The following is a 16,786-nucleotide window of genomic DNA, read 5'->3' as shown; positions in this document are numbered from 1 at the left end:
CAGAGGTGAGAACCCAACGCACCCTCTTATTTAAGGCTGTCTACAAGCTGATGCCTTCCCCATCTTTTCTCCACTATTCTGAACCATGAACAGCCCTATCAAACATACTTGTTTTCTCACCATCTTCTGAGAGCATATGTTCTAGGACTAGTCTGAGACCTACCTCCTCCCACAGCCCTAATTCTTTCCTTCCATCCCACAGCTGATCTTTCTCTTCAGAACATTATTACTACTGCTACCACCACACAATGTCTGACTGGGCAGCATCCCTCCCCTCTTTTTTTGATCACAGTGTCCTCATTTGCCTTTGAGGAACTTTCTTCCATTCCTTATAGTCTGGTGGAACCATCAAATAACCTGCCCTGACTCAGTCTGTCAAGAGAAGAATCCATGACCCAGCTTGGATTAATCACATCCTGCCAGGAAGTTGAATTTTAAGTAAGTTCAAAAAGGAAAAATAGTTGGAATGATCATTCTAGGTCCTTTCCAGATATTGTCCATGTCTTTCAGATTTCTGTGGCTCATAATCAAACTCTGTTAGCTGAAAAGCTCCCTATTTGAGTATTTGCTCATATATTATCTTGGTCATGATTTAGAGGCTTGGGATGCACACATTTTGCTTTGCCAGCTAGAGCCTACTTACGCTCTCAAAAGACAGGGCTGGGACTTTATTTATTTATTGTATTATTCCATATAATTTAGCACAAAGTAAGTACTCAGTATACATTGTATAACAAATGAAAGACCAGTCTTAGAAACTCCATTTTTACCAAATGCAATTTGCAAGCCAATTTATCTTTTTTGAGGCAAAGTGGTAAATACATTTTTATTTTTTTGGATGCACTGGGTCTTTGATGCAGTGCATGGGCACCTCATTGCTGAGTGAAGGCTTTCTCCAGTTGCACTTAGCTGGGGCTGCTCTCTAGCTGTGGTGCATGGGCTTCTCACTGCGGTGCGTGGGCTTCTCACTGCGGTGGTGTCTTCTTCTTGTGGAGCACTACGGTGTGCAGGTCTAGTTGCCCCATGTCACATGGGGTCTTAGTTCCTGGATCAGGGATTGAACTCATGTCCCCTGCATTGGTAGGCAGATTCTTAACCACTGGACCACCAGAAAATAGCAAAAAAATTTTAATTGCGACAATTTAAGAATTTTCCTGGGTAAATAGTCTTCTTAAAGAAGGCTTCCAACTTGTACACCAAAGAATGGTCTGAAAATAATGTTAGCATTAGTCATACTTCCCCAATTGTAGGAAAGGAAAGAGAAATTAAAATTCTGTTTCAGACATTTAGTCTCTAAATTAAAAAAAAAAATTTGGGGGATGGACAACAGACAATAACACAACAAAAAACAGGCCTTTGCTTTGGCCTTGTGACTTTCCTTGGAAACAAGGCGAGCTGACTCTGCTGTCAGTTAACAATGAAGGAGAGTTCAACTGTGTTCAACTAATGTATAAATAAAGGAGATGGCTTTTTTTCACTTCTAAAAAATGGCAGGCTTTGGTTTCTCAGAATCATCTGACTTATAGCAGTAATTTACCTAAATGCTTTTAAAACACAGAGAACAAACAAAATGGTTAAGACATAATAAATCCAAACAAGCTTGAGCATATTAAGTTTTGAAAACACAGAATGTTGTGCTCTCTTCCAAGTCACTTCTGTGTGCTTAAAATGCACAAAACAGTCCATCCACGATAAACAGCAGGATATATAAATTTTCTTCTTCTGACTGTCTTCAAAAATGAAAGATTTACCGAAGACTTTGAATAGTGTAATCCTCTGGTTTGTACCTTAACATGATACATAGCTCAGTTATGAGAAAGGACTGAAAATACCAAGTTGGAGCTTTTTTGAGTCAAGTGTAATGGCTTCTGGAATTTGCCTTGAACCCACACTCGGTGCATTTTCACTTTTTTTTTCCTATTAACTTGTAAGCGACGGTCAACCAGATTTTGCTTCTCATCTAACCCAGCCTTGCAGAACATATTGTGGACTTCCCCTGTGAGACAAAAATGGCAATCAAATATATGACATGTGACTTGGGGGTGGGAGGGGCAGTCAGGAACAATGGAACATTAATGGAATGACTGACCATATGAATTTCATTTATACCAAGAAACATTTTCTAGTACAAAGTGATGAAGGAAACCTATGACACCAACTAGGTTTCCCCTACTTCACACAAACACACCAAGTATAAACAGCTGAACACAGCAGGTATAAACAGATACACAACACTATTGGTTGCAGCTTTCAATATTTTGAGACATGCCCTAGGTCTGAATTCTTGCTGGTTTGCAGAGATCCCAAATGGCACATTATAAAAGTACTCATGTAAGTTTGGGGAAAGTACTTGAATGCAGAATTCATTTTAAATGCTATTTTAAAATGAGAAATTGACAAGGGATAAGTAATTTTCTATGGACTCTTAAAATCAAACTCCCTCTTTTGACTGTGGCTTGTCATCAGTTTTGTCATATCTGGGCTAATGGTACCTCCAAAACGGAAACTTCATTTGGGCATGAGAATGAAACAAGTGATTCTTTAAAGCAGTTTCAATTGGAAAAAGATTAAAAGGCAAAAGGCCATTTTCAAGCTTTTACACACAACAGTTACAATAACTAAAGTGTAAAGACATCAGCTCCTGAAGCCTCATTTTAGAGCTTTTGAGTTTCTCCCTGCAAATAATACCCAAGAAAAGTTTCTATAGCTAATTATTTCCTCTTATAGACATGCATACCTTTTGTAAAGAAATATGCTCTGGTGCCATCTCCTCGAACATAAAAATTTTCAGATAAACAATGTCCTAAAAAAAAAATTGTGACAAGAGAAACTTAGTATTCCTTAAAAAAACCACCACCCACAACAAAACTGACATGAAATGTAAACACAGCATTATTTAAAACACATGAAAATAATTCCAAACTGAATATATCATTACCTCTTTTAAAACGAAGCTGAGTCTTATCATATCTTCCATAGTCCCGAAATAACAGCATTCCCCCAGGTTTTAGTAACTTGGACAGTCGGTTTATAACACCTTGCATCCTTTGAAAACAAAGCAGGAGACTGTGGAAGTCTTGTTTTCTATGCCACATTTAACATTTTTAATGATAAAATAAACATAGCTTGATAAGGCCAAAGAAATCTAAGCCACAAACATAAGGGCACCAAAAACAAAAGTATTTTGTATAGAAAGAAAAAAGGATACCAATTTGTCCAATAATCAGATTCAAAAAGTCTAGAATATCAAGAAATCACCCAAATGACTAGAGTGGTAATTTCACATAGCTTGATGTATCATATCAAAACTGAGCTGCAAAACCATACAGACATTCCTGATATTTACAGCAAATTAAGGTAGTTTACAAGGCAGAAAAAACCAAAGTCGTTTCGTTTTCCTTGCATGACAAAAAATATGCCAGAGCTGTCCCAAATCAGATATACCTAAGCAGGGACATCTTTTCCTCCAAAACTAGCTGCTTTTCCTCCTGACTTTATTTAGTTCAAAGGTACCATCATTCACTGAAGTGTAACACCTCAGAAAAATCTTTGACCTCTTCTACTTTTCTCTTCTTCCACTATACTCTTCACAACTATTCAGTCATCAAATTGTATGTCTTTTTATTATTGTTATTACATATTTAGTATTTTCTCTCTCTTTTGTTTCCATTAGTACTCCAACGTCCTCTGGCTGGAAAGAGAATTGCTTCCTAACTAGCTTTATTATTTTCATGCCAATCCTTCCTGTATATTATTGATGAATTATTCTGCTTAAAATGATGGTTTTCTCAAATCATCCCTTTGCTCAAATTTTCATGATATTAATCTGTAGGATAAAAATCTTAGTTCTCTTAGTTTCTTAGTTGAATCCTTAAGATCACCTACAACTGGCCTCAATTAATCTTTCCAACATCTTTCCCACTACTTCTTAATCTGAAGCATCGCTAGCCAAACTGTTACATGCTTGGTTCTGAGCCGCCCATGCCTGTGCTCATGTGGCTTCCCCTGAAAGAATTCTCTCCTCCTTACTCTCTGCCTATTTAAATTCTATTCACACTCTAAGCCCCAGCTCAATAATGGGAAGCCTTTCTTTCTTTTACTGTTTATTCTACCCATCTGGCTCCCAATCAGACATGACCTCTTGTGACTGCTCTTGATTTAATGTTTTTTGGTTAAGTGTTCAAAGCCTTAAGTGTGATTATGGTATAGAGACGGCAAAGATTTCAGATCTCATAACAAGCCAAGTGACTGACACTGGCTGCCAACCGAGCTCTATTAAGAAGGACTCAAGACTTGCTGGGAATGACAATCTACAAAATCAGTTATCAATGTTGGCCCTGGGCAGAGAATAGTAAGTGGCAGCCTGTGTACTAAGTCCTTTCTGTCTCTGCTTTATCCAAACTACTTAAGGCTTCTGAGCATTTCTTATTTTAAATATGAAAGGTTTGGATCACATAATCTGTAAATTCCTTCCAATTAAAACATTGTTCAGTGGAATAGTGGGGTGGAAGAGTATGTCAGGTAATGAAGGAAGTAGGTAGTGAGAAACTGAAAGTAACTGTGAAAATAAGAGACAAAAAAAAGTGGCATGACTAGGAGAAAATCTCATTTAAACAAATTGGAACATAGGTACATGAAAAAGAAAACTATTTTTCCTTGTTTATTTTATTACAGGTTATTTTCACACTGTGCTTATATCCTTAGGATCTGGCAATTAAAACCATATCTAAAGCTTAAAATATTCACTTTTAGGATAAACGGTTTATGTTCAGAGAAAAATATCTTTCTGCAATTATTAGCAAGGCAAACATGAAGTGAAAACACAGAAAAGCAAAGAGCCAAATACTTCAAAATGTAGCCTTCTTTTGCAAACCCTTTGCTCACAACTGTCCTTTAAAGTCTGCAATGTGGGTCAAGGCAAGGGGTGGGGAACTGCTTCTCTTATCAGTCCATCTTGGCTCATAGTGTAATTCCAGAGCCAGGTCCTGAGAAATGCAGGTGGGAGTGGGTTGGGGATGAGAGGGACAAGACAAGAATGGGGAAAGCCCCTTTTCTCTTTTTCATCTGACTTGGGCCAACTCTGTTATCCTCACCTATCTTTGGAAGGAGGAAGATGAGAAGGAAAAGAAGAGATTAAAAAAAAAAAAGTGTTTATTGACAATCTGTGTAGATAGAAAAGATATTATATTTTTATTTCAATGATAAGAAGGACAATTACTTCTTGTTTTGTAGCGTTCTATGGTTTACTCCCATTTAAGCTGGGACCCCCTAGACTCAAGGGCTTGCTGAATTGCTTTTCCAAGCTGGCAAGAAGCCACTTTTCTAGAATTTTTCTGGGGCTAAATCTACTATCACAGTGCTAGACGACCTGAAAGATACTGCCTCACTTTTCACTTACTATTACCCAACTTCTACTCACTTACCTCATTTTTAGATCATTTCCATGTAGGTAACAAAGTAGCTCTGTAATGTACTGACATGATACATCTGAATCTATTTTATAATAAACAGAATGAATATATGTACTATAAAAACAATCTTTTCAAGACATCTGCTTCCCCTTCTCCTTTCCATTCAGTTCAAATCATGAAAAAACACATAATCTAAACTAATATAAACAGCCTTTTTGAGGGTTTATTTTGAATTGAAACATTTCCTATTATACGTGTTAGATAGAAAATCTTGTTCATTCTCCACCTCCTCTATCCTTTTAGCTGTGAAAGAAAATATAGATGACATCTTTCTACTAGTACCTAAATAATTCCAATAGCCTAAACAGGTTAGCAGAAATAGGTTACAGAAACTGGGAGGAAGTAACTTCATGGAACTTGAGAGATCTCATCAGGTGCAATTACATATTTCATTCAATATTTGGAAATCTAATTTTTTTTTCAACAAGTAATCAAAGTGAACATCTCTGAGAAGTAAAAGGCCTATAAAGGATCCTAGTGATCTTATAGCAAAGAAAGAAGTACACAATGCTTGATTTCTCTGGGAAAGAGTAACACTCACCAAAGTGGTTGATGCCAAGTCTGCACCTACTAACCAGAAGATCACAAAAACCCAATTTTAAGACACATTCTGAAGGGACAACTCCAGACATTTAGCACACATGTGTCTTAATACATACAAGGTGGAAAAATTTTAAGAAAAGTGATCATTTTAATCGCTGTAATATCTCTTTGTGCTTCCTCTTTGGAGAAAAGCTATATTTATTATTTCAGAACACAATGTGAACAAAAATATTTAAGTCATGAATACTTAAATGATGGCACTAGACCAACCTTAGATTATAAAGGTCCAAGGTTAATCTGGAAAATCTTGATAAACCCTAATTCCCTAGTGGGCTTCCTTAAAACAAATATTTTAAAGACCTATGTGAAGCTAGATTCACAGCCCACCTCATTACGAACATCCAGCAAGAAGCTAAATCAAAGATGTTTGTTTCTGACCACCAAGTACAATTTCCCTCTTGGGAGTCTATTAGGCTGTTCTGAATTTGTAATTTTCTTGAAGCACTGTCACTTTTAATAGGTATGTGTCTTGCCAGAAGATGCTCACTTCTTTCTGACAGTGACAGAAAGCTCACTAATGAAACAGTTTGGCCAGTTTCTTTCTAAAAGTCTGAAGAAAGGAAAAACTGCATTTAACAGGCTGCATATTACACGTAATGTAGTTCACTAAATAATAAATTCAAGAATTGCCATTTTTGCTTTGATAGGTCTGAAAGCCACTCCTGATAAAGGGGCTGTACATATTTCCTTTGCCCTTTCGTCGTCATTCACCTGTCAGGATGAATAGCAGACAGCACAAAGACGAGGAGAATGACATCCAGGGTCCCATCCGGAAAGGGGTAGGGTAAGCCATGGTCACAAACGTCATGAACAAAGGCACAGCACTGGGCTGCTCTGTACGATGCATGAGACTGTCACGATAAAGGAATGAAAAGACAAAGTTTTTAGCAGACTTCTAGTATTTTTTTTTTTCAAATCAAAAAGGTTAATTTAGCTTCTCCCAAAGGCCTTTCTTCTATAAATTTGATTTTCTGATTAGGTATTCTGTTAGCTTATTTCAAGCTGTCATAAAAAATTAAGTCTAGCACTTGGACTTGATAACAAATATTCTTTTGCAACCCTTCTTTAGCTTTAAAAGTGGAGTAGGGCAGTCTTTCTGGGTCAGCAGGCAGCAATGCTGGAAGCTCACCCTATGTTACTTCGCAGGCACTGAGATGGTCCTCTGTGCTCTCTCTCACTGCTTGTTCCATGCCTCCTTTGGCTTAATGCATAAATATCCTATAGTATGTAATCAACATTAGGTAATGGTACAGACTGTACAGTTCTGTGAATATACTGAAAAGATCACTGTATACTTTTAAATGGTGAATTTTATGGTACATGAACTGTATCTCACTAAAGATGCTATTTTAAAAATGCATTAGAGTACACACATACTATTTGCCTATAAAAACAATGCTAAAAGAATATGTACCAAAATTCGGAGTCACTCTAGGATTCCAGAAGGCATAACTATAGTAAATTTTATCTTTCCCTTTAGGCTTTTCAGTATTTTAGAAAATGTCTACAATGAAAAACTAGTAACCCTTATTACCAGAAATTATGTTCCATGTGTTTACCAAACATTTTTGTTAGCAGAATTTCCATTCCTTTTCCATTTTCTAAAATTACCTCTTTTTGCTATGAAAATGCTTACTAGAATTTGGGGATTGGTCAAATAAGACCAAGTTCCAACTGTTGTCCTTATAGTCAAGGACATTTTAGATTTGTGATAATGCCTTTTCAGACCTTTTTTTTTTTTTTGCAGAATTTTTAATTTAATGAGTGCCTACCATGTGCCAGGCTATGTATAAAGCTCTAGGGACGTAAATATAAATATCACCCTGTAGGAGCCACTCCCCTGAACTCTTAAGTCCCAAACAACTGCAATAGTTTTGATGATATGATTTGCAAAACAGTAAAAGCTCAGTTAAAAATGGTCACAGATGTGCTTCCCTGGTGGTCCAGTGGTTAAGAATCTGCCTTACAATACAGGTTCAATCTCTGGTCGTGGAAGATCCCACAGGTCATGGGGCAACTAAGCCCGGGCACCACAACTACTGAACCTGTGCTCTAGAGCCTGGGAGCCACTACTGAAGCCTGCGTGGCCTACAGCCTGTGCTCTGTAACAACAGAAACCACCACAATAAGAAGCCCACGTGCTGCAGCTAGAGAGTATCCCCCTACTCTCCACAACCAGAGAAAGCACATGTGCACAGCAACAAAGGCCCCGTGCAGCCAAAAAATAAACAAATAAATATAAAAAAATAAAATGACACATCTCAAAAAAAAAAGGTCACAGATAACATTTGATGCAGTTATATTAAAAAAAAATCACTTCAACAGTAAATAAGTTAGATTTTTTTAAAATACACCTCTCTTTAAAGAAAATATAAGGCATACCTTTACTAGCTCCACAGCTCCAGAAGCAAAATCACAACAATAAAGAAAGAACTCTGGCACATGCCTATGAAAAAGGAAGAAATATTTAAATCTAGAGTTCAGATAAGCTGAAGCAACACAAGAAAGAAACTGTAAGTCTGAACTTGTTAATAAGTACTTCTTTAACAGAATTTTGGATAACACTTGGCTTGTTGTTCCTTCTTTTAAGGTACTGTTCTCTATAGTGGTGTGTGAGTGCCTTCACATTATTTCTGAACCAACACTGTCTCACAACACTTATCAGTTACAGGGTAACTTTCAAGTTCCTGATCTGGTTTTAAGGAAGGCCCTCCCTATCTTGGGCCTACTTGCCCTATATTCCAGCATACTCTCACATGAGAAACCTCCAAAGCCATCCATCAGCATTGCTCAATTTTGCTCCTACCCCTCCCAGGCACTCTTTCTTGTCTGTCTCCAGCTGGCATGGCCTGTAATTCCTCTCAGCTTAGCCAAGTTCTATTCTCTCCAAGGACCCTCAACCCCACGTCCATTGGCGCCTCATTCCTTTTCCTGTGTGTACATTCATTTGTTTCAGGGCCTCTCACAGAGGCTCTGATGCTCCAACGATGATGTATATGAAAAATGATGTATGTATATGTATGTAAATGATGATGTATATGAAAAATATATATATATTTTAGAAGTTGTACATGCTATTAAATGTTTATATTAATACCACGTACATACAACTTCTAAAAATAATAAAACATTTGTATATCAATTTTTGTTATCTTTTCAAATGATTTTCAAACTTTTACTGAGCGCCATATACAGACCAAGCATTAGAATACAAAGTAGTAAATGAAACTGTCTAATAAAATGTAAGTGTATGGGATTTGGGAGCCAATTACACATGTTTTTAAATCCTGGATTTGCCACTTATTAACAAAGAATTAGACTTAACATCTCCAAGATTCAGTTGCTTTATTTACAATATGCAAATAAAGTAAGTAAATTAAGGGGTTTTTTTTGAGGGGGGATGTTTATCCATATGAAAATCTTGACTAATTTTAATTGGCCTCAGCAGAACTTAGGTAAGTTCTATTTGGCTTTTACCTGAAATTCAGTAACGATGGCTGAGCCATGGTTACTAACGGGCAGGCACATATAGCTGACCCTTAAACAATGCAAGTTTGAATTTCTAGGTCAATTACACATGGATATTGTTCAACAGTGAATACTAAGTACTATATGATCTATGGTTGGCTGAATCTGCAAATATGGAGGAACCACAAATACAAAGGGTTGACTATAAATTTTTGTGCATTAATCACCTGCACTGTTCAATAGTCAACTGTACTTTGAATTTTGTGGGTCAGTACTTTTCCTGATCATATCTTACATGCTATTATTAAAAGAATTCTTGAATCATCTTGCTTAGTACTGTGTCTGAATGACAAGAGATTAGTATGTCCTTAAACAGTAATTACAGGTATGGTATTGGTTTTTGTGGATTTTATAGCCTAGTTGGGGACATAATTTCCACAGAAGTGTGGATAAGTCAGGCACTGTCAGGCCAAAGTTTAAGAATTTTGAAGGGGAAGGATGGCATTGCTAAGTGGGAAGAGGGGAAAGGGTTTACAGGTGGGAGTCACATGCCAGGGATGAGAAGCAGAGGTGATTTAGAATATGAGGAAGGATATATGGGCTTTGAAGCACATAATTAGAACTTTTAATCTGATTCAGGAGGCATATCAGGCAAGGAGAATTTCTAAATAAATATGGAATACAAGCACAAACATGCATTTAGCAAAATCTCACCCAGGCTGATATTACTCTCTTACAGGCTACTCACTGATGAATACTACATTAATATATAGTATTCTCATATACAGTACAGTATTCACATACAGTGCCACTCTGTGGCACTAGGAATTTTAATTCAAATTAAGATCTGTCCAAATAAATGAGCATATGATGAATAGGATTTGGTTATGAAAAGTTAACCAATATTGAATCAAAGTTAAAACTTGTGCTGCTTTTCTTTTTCAGTAAACCCATTTAAAAATGCCTCCCTGGTGGCTCAGACAGTAAAGAGTCTGCCGGCAGTGCAGGAGACCCGAGTTCGATTCCTGGGTCGGGAAGATCCCCTGGAGAAGGAAATGACAACCCCCTCCAGTATCCTTGCCTGGAAAATTCCATGGACGAAGGAGCCTGGCAGGCTACAGTCCACGGGGTTGCAAAGAGTTGGACACGACTGAGTGATTTCACATATAAAAAAACAGTGCTTTATTGCAGTATGCACCTTATTGTTTCCTATGAAATCCATATATTTGTGACTCTTTGGGTGGTCACACATGTTTGAAATGTCTCAGTAAACACTCAGATACATATATTATTAGTACTACGTGATATGCTGGCTAAGGGCAAGGGCTCTGAAACTAGACTGCCTAGGGTTGAATCCCAGCTCTACCACTTAGTTGGGTAACCATGGATGAGCTACCTAAGCTCGCTGTAATTGGTGTCCTCATCTTTATTTTTTAAATTATTTTATATTTAAGTATAGTTGATTAACAATGTTGTGTTAGTTTCAGGTGTACAGAAAGGTGATTCAGCTGTACACATACATGTATATATTCTTTTTCAAATTCTTTCCCCATTTAGGTTGTTACAGAATATTGAGCAGAGTTCCTTGTGCTATACAGTAAGTCCTTGTTAGCTATTTTAAATATAGTAGTAGTATATATGTCAATCCCAAACTCCTAATAGAGATAAAATATGGCATCTAAAGTTGGTTGTGAGGATAGAATGGACTCAGATAGGTAAAGTTTATAGAAAAATGCCTGACTCAGAGTAAGCACCTAATAAATGTTAAAAAAATGTCATTTTTTATTATTCTTTCTATCATCATCACAATCATCATTATCAAAGGAATATCTGCCTCTGCCTTCCAGGAACTTAAAAACTTAAGAACTTAATATACATTTATAAAAACTTCCATAGAGCTCAAAATGCTTCTCTGGACACTGGCACATTTAGCTCATTATGAAAGGCATGCAGTCTACCCTTGTGCAGAAATTATTAAACAGCCACAAGATATAGAACAGTCTAGTAGCTAAAGGAAAGCTTGTGCCATTTGCCATGTGTCCTACCAGATGGCAACATGACCTCTGAGACTGAATTCCCACTGCATCAGCAGCCCGAGTTGGTCTTGTGACCACTCAATGATTTTCCAGGGCTTTTCTTTAAAATCAGCTGACTGTCTTGGCCCTTCTCCCAGGAAACAGGTGTAAATATCACTACTACTACCACACCATCAAGCACTCTATTGGCAAGAGGTTTAAGAATTAAATGATCCTTGGAGAATGATATGACCTCTCAATTCCGGAGGTCTAATTATGGTAAAATATTCTGAAAATGTAAAATATTAATTCTATGATCTCCAAAAGTAATAAAACATAATTTCTTTGGTGGGGAAAAAAGTTTAATCCTCCCTTTGGAAGGCTAATCACTAGTTGCCTTTTAAAGATTAATTAATTATCTCAGGTTATTGAGTTACAGTGATTTCTAAAATATGAATATGAGGCGAAAAAAAGACCCAGTCACAAAGAAAGAGTCAGGGGGTGAGGAGGCAAGAGCCTGAAATTATTAGCCAGATGGAGAAGTAGAAGGGGGAAAAAATATAACTAACAAGTGGGGAATCAGAGATATTAACCAGTCAGTATGTACTGAGCTCTGTCTAACTATCTATATTATATTGTTAGGCTACCTGGAAAACCAAATTAGAATACATTATGCTTTCTACCTCAAGAAATATATAAATAGTAGCTGAAGACAGAAGATATAAGGAAATGATGTGCTAAATAATAATTTGAGATGAGTCATAGAGTAACACACAATCAGCTACCAATGTAGTAGATTTATGTGTATGACAAGTTCAGAGAACACCAGGGTGAAGGAATCTGGCTATGTGGTATAAGAACAGGAAATTTTGGCCTAGAAATGGGAAAAGGAAAACAAAGAAAATAACTCCTGAAAGAAAAAGGCGATTCAGAACTGCAAATTGGCCAGTATCACTTCTGGCCAGACACTTTAACTGGTAATTTGATGATATTATGGAATTACTTTTTATTATGTTAGGTTTATCATAGCAATTAGGAATGTCATGCTTTTTGGAGATCCATCATAAGTTTGTAAAAATAATGTGTCATGATGTTGGCCTTACGTAAGTAACTGCTGAAACAAGGTGGTGGCTATATGAGAATTTACTGTATTACTCAATTTTTCTGAATGCGTTTACATTTTCACAATGGAAAGTTAAAAAAAAGACTTTAATAAATTTTAAAATATGCATAGTGAAAAGACTGAAAGGAATTATAATAAAAATTCTGTCAGCAGCTATGTTTTGATGTTTTGATGGTGGGAATAATGGGTGATTCCTTCCCACCCACTTTTCCTCTAATGGGAAAGTTCTACAATGTGCTTATGTTAATTTTAAATGGAAAAGTGACAATTGGAAAGCTATTGTGTAAACTTAAAAAAATAGGCACTTGCCAGACCAGCCAAAGGAAAAAGGAGTAAAAGTTTTGTAAGATGTGTCTTCTTCATCACCTACTAAAACACATTGGTGAGGTGGTGAACAGGAAGGGCAGGTCAGGAGAACATCTCTGCTCCTATCACAGACTTCTCCCTTTATGAACCTTAGGGTTAAGTGTTATAACTCCAAAAATTTCAACTCTACATTGACATGAATCCACCATGTATGGCAAAACAAATACAATATTGTAAAGTTAAAAAATAGATAAATAAACTAATTTAAAATAAAAAAAAAAGAAACACATTTACCAAACTAGATTACAAAAAAAATTAATAAATAAAATAACATGCAAATACTCGTAAAAAAAAAAAATTCAACTCTAGAGAGTCATTTCAACTCTATAGGAAGGTTTTATCCTGGGTGTGGCTCGAGAAGTGATAACAAAATAAAATGAGTTTAAAGCTTACACAAAATAAACTGTAAGCTTTAAACTCAATTCTCTATGTGTAAAATGACACCTAAGTAACCTGGAGAAGTAAATAAATCTCTAAAGTTCAGCGATTCCCAGCTTAGCAGAAGGATCAAATCTCTTGTTCATTTCTTACTCTCTCATCTACATAAGCACAAGCTTAAAAAATTACTTCAACCCATGGTAGACAACCTATGTCTATGAAACATTATTTCCAGAGTAATTCTCAGTTCACATGAAATTAGATACTAAGACCAAGCCACTTCTTTTGAAATTTGGTTTAGTCATTGTTTATATGGGAACAAGAACACTATTGGTATATATATGACAACATTTCCCAAGAATTTCTCAATATCCCATACATACGCAGAATTTTGTAGGAGAAAATTCTAAAACTCACTGCAAAGTGTTCAGAATTGGAAAAACACTATTCCCAGCACCACAGCCAACCTAAAATCAAAGAATAAACAAGTATCATGAAAATAAAGTTAAATTTTCCTCACCAATGTCAGATTTTTATTTAAAAAAACTAAAAGAAATGTTCTGAATCGTTGGCTATAGGAGAGTTGTCTAAGCTCATAATGGAATAAATCACAAAAATATGTACTGAGAATTTGACTATTTAAAATTTTTACATACCAAAACCCCAAATGAACCAAATTAAAAGGTGACAAACACACTGTGAAAAAAATAATTGAATTAAATATGATAGAGGGCAGAGCTCATTAAAAAAACACAACCTAATAAATAAAGGAAATAAGTAGATGACAGAAGAACAAATGGTTTCTAAACATCTGATGAACTATATGACCTATTTAACAATTAAAGGAATGCAAATTAAAATATAGTTTTTGTCTAACAAAGCAGAAGGCACTAAAAATAAGATTATTCCAATCAATGAGGGTGTGACAAGACAGACCTACACTGCTGTAAACTGGGATTAGTACAACTTCTTAGAAAGCAATTTGGCAATATATTTTAACAATATTAAAAATTTTAATAAGTTATGAACAAGTCAATTGAACCCAAATAATAAAAGAAAATACAGAAAAGTCTATACCTGAAGATACTTGCTGTACAAAACCTGAGAACAATTTAAATGCCTAGTCAAGTGAAAACAGATAAGCAGAATCATAGTATTTCACTTAGTATTTTTTAGCCATGAAAATGTTTATAGAGAATTTTTAAAGATAGGGAAAACTGCTTATGTTATAATTAGAAATTAAAGCAGACAAACTTAAGAAACGTTTTAAATCACAAACTTAAATACAATCAAAGAAAAACCCTAAAATGCAGATAAAGTATAGCTCAACTATATAAAACACTATAAACAAAAGGGGAAAAAAGTTAAATGTTAACAGTGGTTAAATCCTTTGTTTATGGGATTGTTTATTCTTTCTCTTTACCAAATTCTTTGTAATCAGCATCTACTATGTTTATAATCAGAAGGAAAAGTTTTCTTTTTCTAAAATAGAAAATCAAGGTCTACACCAGATTACAGCAAATTACATACTTCACTTATTTCTATTTCACCTATAAGCGGGTAATAACAGAAAGAGAAATTGAGGCCAAAACTTCATTGGTATTTAAAACTGCCTTCAAGTTAGAAATTAAAGCAGACAAACTTAAGAAACGTTTTAAATCACAAACTTAAAACTTGACTGATTAAAGATATGAGTCCCTTACGTAATTTTTATGCACAGAAGTACACAAACACTTAGTTATTTGATCATTTTCCCTCTAAAGAATCTGGATCATTAATAAAGTAATATGTGATGTACATTAAAAATTAAAAATTTTTTCCCCTGTAGTACCATACCTCAAGGATTCTGAAAGTAGCATTGCTACCAGGGAACAATTCAGTCTTCAGAGGTCTTTCTCTGTATTCTTCAGAGTCCAGTTTAGAAAAGTCAGATCCTGCTCTGCTTTGACCATCTGATGAGCCAGAACTTTCTTTATAATGATTTTTTTCTTCAGGCATAGTAGGGCAGTGCATTTTTGAGAAAAAACTTTCAGCATTAATTTTTACATGATTCCATGATAAGTCTTTCACCTTCTCTTCAGTTTTCTGACCAACTGGAAGAATTTCAGGAAATTCCCTCAATAGCCAGTTACGATCTTTGAAAAACTTATTCTTATGAATCTTATAAAACATGTCCCAATATTTACTGGCTTCACTCTCATACTTAACTAAAATAAAGAGAAAAAAAGATTTATTTTATTATGAATTACATGTATTATTAGTTACTATTTTAATAACTAAATATATTAAAGTCGCTCAGTTGTGACTGACTCTCGGTGGCCCCATGGACTGTGACCCACCAGGCTCCTTTGTCTATGGAATTTTCCAGGCAAGAATAGTGGAGTGGGTTGCCATTTCCCCTGGGGATGTTCCTGACCCAGGGATCGAACCCACGTCTCTTGCATCTCCTGCACTGGCAGGTGGATTCTTTACCACTAGCGCCACCTGGGAAGCATTTAATAATTAAATACTATTGAATATATTACATATACTATTCATTTATAACAATTATATTTACTATTGAATAATATTACAGTAATTTTCACTTATCTGATTTTTTTTGAACCTCTTAAAGGTTAAAACTACAGAGTATTAATCCTCTCAAAATATGTCAATGTGTGGGGGTATTTGGGCTTTTCCTGGTAAATCTACTTCTGTCTCAATTGTTTAGCTGATAAATTTTTGTGAGGAATATAATAATTGCAAACTACTTTCTACAGTCTAATCTTGAAATCTTAATAATCACATTTTTACCAATAACCCTGTAAGTCTCTTTATTATCTTGGAGAAATGATAACCTCATTTTTTATGTCACTATAAATGTAGTTTCAACATAACAAATGTCTCTGCAAACTGGTAATCAAACAGGAAACTGTGGAATAATAAATGATGTAATCTTGAGCTAGAATGGTGCACTGAAATAATCTACTCCAATCTCCTTGTTTTGCATTTGAATTAAGAACACACAGAGAGATGAACTCACTTGTCTGGGTCCTGGAGCCCTGTCATAGTAGAACCAGGACCACATGTCCTGCCTGACTCCTGGGGTTTAGGGGCCATCCCACAACTCTAATCTTCACCCGCCTCCAGAGGCATCTCTTCATACTGACATCTCCTAATATGAAGCCTTAAAGAGAACTTCTGATGCAATTTAAAAGGAGATATGCATTTTGTAATGTCATTCCTTAGATTAACCCTGGGTCCCAGCATCAGGGTCATGTCAACAGTCTCAGACCTTCCAGCAATTCTTAGCTTTCTGCCTCTTTCTATCTGTATGTTAAATTAATATAATCACTAATTCATTTACTTTCTCATTCACTCAT

At 35.7% G+C, this 16,786-nt stretch overlaps 1 protein-coding gene across 14 annotated transcripts in view; it reads right to left on the bottom strand.

The window, feature by feature from the left end:
* Positions 1–661: 661 nt before the first annotated feature.
* METTL8 (methyltransferase 8, tRNA N3-cytidine) overlaps positions 662–16,786 on the bottom strand; it is an 80,033-nt gene continuing 63,908 nt past the window's right edge. For 13 of the 14 annotated variants that reach the window (XM_081577825.1, XM_081577832.1, XM_081577828.1 and 10 more), the window contains 7 exons: positions 15,261–15,631; positions 13,842–13,891; positions 8,457–8,520; positions 6,786–6,925; positions 2,939–3,045; positions 2,738–2,803; positions 662–1,996 (listed from right to left, as the gene is read on the bottom strand). In XM_081577825.1, the coding sequence (XP_081433951.1) occupies positions 1,806–1,996; positions 2,738–2,803; positions 2,939–3,045; positions 6,786–6,925; positions 8,457–8,520; positions 13,842–13,891; positions 15,261–15,631 (989 nt within the window). In that variant the 3' untranslated portion in view covers positions 662–1,805. The remainder of the gene's footprint in view (positions 1,997–2,737; positions 2,804–2,938; positions 3,046–6,785; positions 6,926–8,456; positions 8,521–13,841; positions 13,892–15,260; positions 15,632–16,786) is intronic. The other variant, XM_081577826.1, reaches the window with a different exon arrangement.

Source organism: Giraffa tippelskirchi, chromosome 3, assembly GCF_054371585.1.
Source record: "Giraffa tippelskirchi isolate mGirTip1 chromosome 3, T2T-mGirTip1v1.2.pri, whole genome shotgun sequence".
Classification (NCBI taxonomy): domain Eukaryota; kingdom Metazoa; phylum Chordata; class Mammalia; order Artiodactyla; family Giraffidae; genus Giraffa; species Giraffa tippelskirchi.
The sequence above is the reverse complement of the archived record's forward strand: the minus strand, read 5'-3'. Positions and strand labels throughout refer to the sequence as shown.